Source organism: Sorex araneus, chromosome 8 (assembly GCF_027595985.1).
Source record: "Sorex araneus isolate mSorAra2 chromosome 8, mSorAra2.pri, whole genome shotgun sequence".
Classification (NCBI taxonomy): Eukaryota; Metazoa; Chordata; class Mammalia; order Eulipotyphla; family Soricidae; genus Sorex; species Sorex araneus.
This window is the reverse complement of record NC_073309.1, coordinates 9,084,713-9,092,296: the sequence shown is the minus strand read 5'-3', so window position 1 is coordinate 9,092,296 and position 7,584 is coordinate 9,084,713. Positions and strand designations below refer to the sequence as shown.

The 7,584-nt window shown below is 57.2% G+C and overlaps 1 protein-coding gene across 1 annotated transcript; it reads right to left on the bottom strand.

Moving 5' to 3' along the window:
- Positions 1-3,098: 3,098 nt before the first annotated feature.
- Positions 3,099-4,310, bottom strand: CHST4 (carbohydrate sulfotransferase 4). The gene has a single exon (XM_004600884.2). The coding sequence runs from the start codon at positions 4,308-4,310 to the stop codon at positions 3,099-3,101; it is 1,212 nt and encodes a 403-aa protein (XP_004600941.2).
- Positions 4,311-7,584: the final 3,274 nt, after the last annotated feature.

The window sequence follows — 7,584 nt, the reverse complement described above, 5'->3', positions numbered from 1 at the left end:
TTTCCCCTTCCCATCCCTTTTTCCTTTCCTTTCCTCTCCTCCCCTCCCCTCCCCTCCCTTCCCTTCCCCTCCCCTCCCTTCCCTCCCTTCCCCTCCCCTCCCCTCCCCTCCCTTCCCCTCCCTTCCCCTCCCCTTCCCTTCCCCCCTCCCCTCCCTCCCCGTCCTCTCCCCTCCCCTCCCCTCCCCTCCCCTTCCCTCCCCTCCCCTTCCCTCCCCTCCCCTCCCCTCCCCTCCCCTTCCCTCCCCTCCCCTCCCCCCTCCCCTCCCCTCCCCTCCCCTCCCCTCCCTTCCCTTCCCTTCCCTTCCCTTCCCTTCCCTTCCCTTCCCTTCCCTTCCCTTCCCTTCCCTTCCCTTCCCTTCCCTTTCCCATGTACTTGGTTTTCACCTGTGCCATCCCTTGGAGGTATATGATCTTTGCTGAGAAACTCTGCCATACACCCCTCTGCCTGCACCCGTCAGCAGTTTTTTCCTAAGTAGCTACGTTGTCTTCATGACCACCCCAAGTACACACAAACCCCCATTGTTTCTCTGTTTCTCTGCCATTATTTATTTTTTTTGCACATGTGAGTACGTCCTTCGTCTGTTCCTCAATCATTCATGCTCACATGGAATTAGAACATGCATAAACCGCTCCACTGCTCAGTGTTGGGGGGGCCTAAAACCAGGCCCTGACTCCCTTTCTTTTTTTCTTGGTTTTTGGGCTGTGCTCGGAGTTCACTCCTGGTGGTGCTTGGGGACCTTTTGGATGATGGAGACCAGCCGTGTGCAAGGCAAATGCCCCCCCCCCCACACACTGTCCTACCTCTCTGACCCCCACTCCACCCTCTCTTTGACGCTGCCCCCAGCGCCAGCTGATGGACAATCGTCACGGCTGACATGAACTCTTTGCCTATAAAGCTCTTGTTCTTGTGCTTTTTCTAGGATGGAAGCAACATGTGTTCGTGGGCTTGCCCTCTTTGCTCCTCATGCCCCTCCCTCTGGCACCCCATTTCTTCTCCCTAAGGGACTCACCTTAGAGGGGGTTCCTAGAATTCCTGGTTATTCCATGTGCATCTAAACATGCTAGGAATTTCCCTTTTATCTTTCCTTTTGTTCTGAATGAACCATTACTCGGCTTCACAATTTAGCTGTCTCTGGCAGTGGAAGGAGAGACGCCATTTCTGGGTTTTTCGGGTGTGTGGGGTGAGGGGAGTGCCCTGGCAGTGTCATGGGACTTGTCCCCATAATTCCCAGCTCTGCCATGTGGATCTGACAGTTTAGCGCTCAGCAGGTGTGATATTCAGCAGGACCGTGGGCCGACTCCCAGCACACTACGGGTGTGGGGACGTCATGCGGTCATGCGGTGCCAGGGGTCAAACTCAGGGCCTTGCCCAGCCCTTTGGGCTATCTCTCTCCTCTCCCTCCCTGAATAACATTTCTGAGGTATTCGTCAGATCCTGGGTGATTGCAGATTGTTTTTATCTGTTTTATCCTGTTTTTGAGCTGTAGGAGATGTTTGCATCCAGTTTCCCCCCACCCCACCCCCACCCCCTGTGGTGGTGGGCCACACCCAGCAGTGCTCAGAGCTTACTTCTCACTCTCTACTCCAGGATCACTCCTGACATGGCTCAGGGGACTATATGGGGTTCCAGGGATTGAATCCAGGTTGGCTGCATGCAGGGCAAGTGCCTAACCATGGTACTATCACTGACCCATACCCAAAGGAGTTTAAAATTCTTTGCTCTGGGGGGAGGTCAGCAGGAGAAATGGCAGCAACCGAACATTCCAGCAAAAACCAAAGAAAGCATCCAAAGGTTGCAGCCATGGGCCGGGAAGTCTGTCCAGTGGCAGGGGCTTTGGCTGGCCCTTGCCAGGCCCTGAGCTCAGCCCTGCCTGGGCCCCCAGCAGGCGGGTTTCTGTGCCCCCTCCTCCCTGTGCCTAAGCATGTGGGGTGCCCGGGTTTGATCTCGGGGATAGCTCATGCCTTCAGCTTCGGATCAGCTCTTTTCTACCCCCTTTGTTGGTGGCAGTGGTGGTGGGGTGTGGACCATCCATGGCAGTGATCAGGGGCTATTCCTGATTCTGTGCTCAGGAGTGACCCCTGGAGGTGTTCAGAGAACAATATGCAGTGCCGGGCTCTCAAACTAGGTTCAGCTGCATGCAAAGCAAGTGCTTTGCCTTCCTCGCTACCTCTCCAGCCCCTCCCACTGCTCTCCTTTCTCGTTTGTCTTAAGGTGGTACCTGGTAGTTCTCAGAGCTCTGCACTCAAGAATCGCGCCTGGCAATGCGCTGGGGACCATTCGTGGTGCTGGGGATGAAACCAGGGCTGGCTGGGGGCCAGGCAAGCTCCCTGCACCATCTCTCCGTGCTCTCTTTCCATTTGGAGCAGGGCAATCTATGGCTCAGTATTGACCAATTTAGACTTGGATCAGCCCTGGACACCACCCATCGTGCAGCATTTCCCCCAGTTACAGATCACAGCAGAATATCCAAAACAGACGGAGAAAAACGATCATGTTCTTAAGTTAGAATCCCCTAAGAAGAAGCCCCGATGCTAGAGAGTTAGAAATCAGAGAAGTGGCAGTGCAAAGGAAGGAACCTTTCCAGGATGTTCGTGTAAGTGGGCGGCAGCTTGCTAGGTCAAAGTCTCCGTGGTGAAGAGGAAAACATGACAGAGAAGCTGACGTCTGACCTGCACCCAGCAGAGAGCTTGCACCGTGAGGCAGAGACGGGGCTTGCGCTGAGGCACGGCTGCGGTGGGCAGGCGCACTCCCCTCCAAGCGGCCAGCCCTCCCGTGGACCCCACCCAGTGCCCTGCAGGGCAGCCCTTCAGCACAGGAGCCATTTCCCCACATTTCCCGTTGTCCCGCTTCCTGACAGGGATATGTGGGTGGGACGTTTCCAGCTGCTTCTAGATCCTGATGGTGCGAACAGGAGCCCGTCCTCTTCCGAAAGACGCGCCAGTCGGAGCCCAGGACCCTGCTCTGGCTTCTCGGCTGGGCCGCACCACGCACACGGACCTCGGGTCTGGACAGGAGCAGAGACCCAAAGGCTTCTTGGCTTGAACGGCCGGGGACACACCTGGACACCCGTCAAGACGTGAGAAGGTTCTGGAACCTTCAGTGAGCAGGCCTGAGGCTGAGGCCCTGGGAAGACAGATGCCTCAGCCTCTGGTGGGCTGGCTGGGAGGGGGGGCCCGGTGCCAGGAGGTCCAGAGACAGGTTCCTCTGCTCCTGCTCCGAGGCGGCCAGCCGGTAGCCCAGCGTTCCCATGGTCTGCAGGCAGACGTCCTGAATCCGAGCCACTTTCTCGAAAGGCAAGGCCCGGCGCCAGGCCTGCGAGACCCTCTGGGCGTTCCTGGCGTCCACATCGAAGGGGCTGCTCCCCAGGCCCTGGCCTCGGGTGATGTTATACACCCAGCTCTGCAGCCGTGGCAAGAACTCCAGCCCCGCAAAGCCGTACATGCGCGCCGTCTGGGCCAGCGGCTCCCTCACCAGGTCCTCGTAGCGCGCCAGCAGGTAGCGTTGCCTCAGGGCGGGCGGCCAGGCCTGTGCGGCGCGGAACACGTCCAGGTGGCCCCGGCAGACGGCGCGCAGCACCCAGTAGGGCCGCTCCGCCGGGGCGGCCGCCTGCCACCGCGCCCCCAGGACGATGCGGTCGTCGTTCTCTAGCTCCCCACTCAGGGTGGCACGGGAGTGGAAGACGGCGCGGGGGTCGCGCACCAGGTGCAGGATGCGCAGGTTGAGCGCGGGGTCCCGCAGCAGCGGGGCCAGCGCCCGCAGGCCGAGCACGCGCACCTCCTTGAGCACCACGTGGCTGTAGGCGCGGCAGGCCTCGGCCACGACGCGCGGGGCCCGCGGCCGGCACACGAGCTTGCAGAAGCTCGCGGGGATGATCTGGTCCCGGGAGAAGAGGCTGCAGGCGGGCGGCGCGCACAGCGCCGGGCTCCTCTCCCACAGGAAGAGCCCCGAGCCGTTGGCCCGCCCGGACTCCACGTAGGCCTCGAAGACGCTCATGTCGCAGAGGAAGACGGCCCGCACCAGGTCCCGCGTGGCCATCTGCAGGCGGTGGGCGCTGCTCCCAGGGAAGCTCATCCACACGTGCCACACGGGCTCCATCAGGTAGAAGACGTCGGGGTGCTGCCCGAAGAGCTGGCCCACCAGCGTGGAGCCCGAGCGCCACGACGACAGCACCAACACGTGCGTGGGCTGCAGCCTGGCGCTGGCCGGCGGCGAGTGGGAGCCGTGGGTGTAGCGCACCAGCAGGCGCACGCCCAGGGCCAGCAGGCAGAGCAGGAAGAGCAGGAGCATCGCCCTTCTGGGGACCGCCATCCTGCCTGCGGGGAGCAACCACGGCGTTAGGCGGCTCTCCCAGGACCTCCTGCCTGCTGGCCTTCTCCCAAAGAAAATGTCCCCGAACAGCCCCCAGAGAAGGCCCAGGCCTGAGCCCACCCCTCTCCCCCGCACTCCAGGTGGCGATGCCTTGGATTTCTTTGATACATGACCGCTTCCCTCCTGGCCCCTGGAGTGACCCCATATATCAGTTCCTTGACAGGGGAGTCGCTCTGCCCAGGCCCCCAGAGGACACGCAAGTCTTCACATGGGCCCCAGAAGCAACAGCCACCAGCAGTGGGAGCCCAGCCAGGGCTGTGGGACACAAGCTAGCGGCAGAGGCGTTGACCCAAGGCCATTCCTCACCAGCCCTTCTCCAGAGAGTGTCTACTGCCGGCATCTCTGTTCCACTGTTGGTTTCTTCTTTTTGTTTTTGGCCACACCCAGTGATGCTCAGGGCTTACTCCTGGCTCTGCACTCAGAAATTACTCCTGGCAGTGCTCAGGGGCCATATGGGATGCTGGGGATTGAACAAAAGTCGGTCGCGTGCAAGGCAAGTGCTCTCCCTGCTGTACTATAGCCCCACTCCCACCCCAGGCCCCCTTTCTCTGTTTTCTTTCTGTTAGGACTCTCAATGGCCAGGAGAGAAGAGTGCCTTGGTCAGGTGGCCCATGTTCAGTCACCTGGATCTAGACACCAAGTAAGGGACAGGCTAAAGGTGTGTGTTAGCAAAGCTAATCTCTGCAAATTGTACCCGGTGGTGAGGCAGGTGCTCCTGAGTCCTGGGAGAAGCCAGGGTGGTGAGAGAGAGAGAAGAGAAGGGAGGAAGAGAAGGAAGATGTTTGGGCCAGGGAGATGGTTCAACAGGCAGGGGCACATGCTTTGCAGTATTGATGACATCGCATGGTCCCCTGAGCACCGAGAAACCTAAGATTTAACCGTTTTAGAACTTAGCAAACCTTCCTGAATGTTCTTTTCTGGCTATTCAATTGGTGCTCAAATCCTGGCTTCCTGGATGCTAGTTCCTGCCTGGCATTTGAGAGTTGACTTCCCACCTCTGTCTCAGCTTCCCCATCATCCTGACCATCATACACACCCATCATTCCCTGCTTACGATCTGACCTGGCATGAACTTTCCAACACTTGGGGGCAAACTGAAACCCTCACACCTGTCCCCAGGCCTCTCCACATGATCAGTCTCAGGCTTTACTTTCAGCTGAGGCCAACTCATCCTGCTCTTACAAGTCCCAAGGCACATTCAGCACGTTTCTCTCCCCTCCAGATGTCCTGACTTTCTCCTGAATCACCCTCCTATGATTTGGTTTTCCCCAACTTTCCATTCATACCCACCTCTCCCCTGGGCTATAAGGATCTCTCCCACTGGGCTGCTGTACCTTCTTTCAGAGGGGAAGGTCTGGTTATGCCCAGGGGTCCTCAGGAGTTACCCATGACACAGCTCTGGGGACCATGTGCTGTACTAGATATTCAAACCCGGTGAGGGAGTTGCAAGCAACTACCTTAACTTTTGTTATCTCTGACCTGGCAGGCCGCAGCTCTTAAGGGCGACATTTTTGGCATATTTTTTGGTAGGCACCCAAAACAGTTGAATCACCAAAAATGTATTGCATGAGTGGGTGGACAATTGAGCCAGAGATGAGACGCATTTGTCCCTGGAAAGAAGTTAATAACGAGACCCTGGGCCAGAAGGAGAGAACCGGTGTTAAGGCAGCCAATCCCAGCCTGGTTCCTGGCACTGTAGATGACCTCGTCAGCACAGTGGCCTGATCACAGCCCCCAAAACAAAACAGAACAATGATACCTATTGAGAAACGTGGTGTATGTTCTTTGTGGTCAGTTGGGGGCCACATTCAGCAATGCTCAGAGGGCTCTACTGGCTCAGGGCTTGGGGTCAATCTGAAGGTGTCTGGGACTGAACCCGTGCCTCCTGCTTACAGAGCAGGCCCTCGGCCTATCAGCCTTCTCTCTGACCCTAAAGATCCTTTCCTCAAACACACGTGGGATTCTTCAGCCTGGGCTACTAAAATGTAGGCTCCCCACCGAACTGAATGCAGAACCAATGCTCTTAGCCAAAAGGAGAAGCATAAGCCAGAGGGCGAGGTTTTCTTTGACATGCCGCACAACCTCGCCGCCCTCCCCCCAATTTGGCGGTGTTTAGAAAGACAGCCTGAAATTCTCTGCAGAGGGGGAGAACAGAGAGAAGAGTGGGGCTGGGGAGGTCACAGTGGAAAGGAGCTCCTGGGCAGAGGGTCCCCCAAGGGAAAGCACACTGGGTCTGCCTGTAGCTGCAGGGAATGCGGCTGACCAGAAGCAGCGGTGGAGGGATGCTAGGCAAGCAGACACTGGCAGAATGCTTTCTGTTTCTGCTGTCTGTGGCGTCCTCCTGGGTGAGGGGGGGGGCAAGATACTGTTAATATTGGGGCTGGAGCAATAACACAGCAGTTAGGGCACTTGCCTTGCACGTGGCCAGGCAGGGTTTGACCATGAATCCCATATGGGTCCCCTGAGCACCACCAAGAGTAATTCCTGAGTGCAGAGCCAGGAGTAACCCCTGAGCGTCTCCAGGTGTGACCTGAAAAGAAAAAAAAGAAAGAGAGAGAGAAAGAAAGAAAGAAAGAAAGAAAGAAAGAAAGAAAGAAAGAAAGAAAGAAAGAAAGAAAAAGAAAGAAAGAAAGAAAGAGAGAAAGAGAGAAAGAGAGAAAGAGAGAAAGAAAGAAGGAAGGAAGGAAGGAAGGAAGGAAGGAAGGAAGGAAGGAAGGAAGGAAGGAAGGAAGGAAGGAAGGAAGGAAGGAAAAAGATACCACTAAGATGAAACACAAAAGAATTTCAGTTACTCTGAGTAGTTCCAGACTTGCCTACAGACATGCAAATTAGCCCTAGAGTGCTTCCAGACTAGCTAACATGCTAAGATCTCATTAATTAGATGCGTGTCATTTCTTCCCTAGCAGCGAGCAGCAAATAACCACCGGGAAGGGACACTTGGAGAAACAGCGTCCCTGGCAAATCCACCTCACTGTGCATGTGACTGGCACACCACCAGGCTGACAGTCACCGTTAGCCTGGCAAGGAAACGGAACCTTCACCCACGGGCCCAGCGGTGGAGCTGGCCTGCAGGCTCAGAACCCGGGCCTTCTGGCCCTGGGATGAAGAGTTTTCAATGATTTTAACCTCCCCTGGACCACAGAAAGCTTCTGGCGCCCAGCCTCCCCCGGCACCCAGGCTGAGATGCTGCGGGAAGCAGAGACTTGAGCCGGAA

Bases quoted from the DNA above. Each gene is read 5' to 3' on its own strand.
- CHST4 (XM_004600884.2), bottom strand. From the start codon at position 4,310: ATGGCGGTCCCCAGAAGGGCGATGCTCCTGCTCTTCCTGCTCTGCCTG.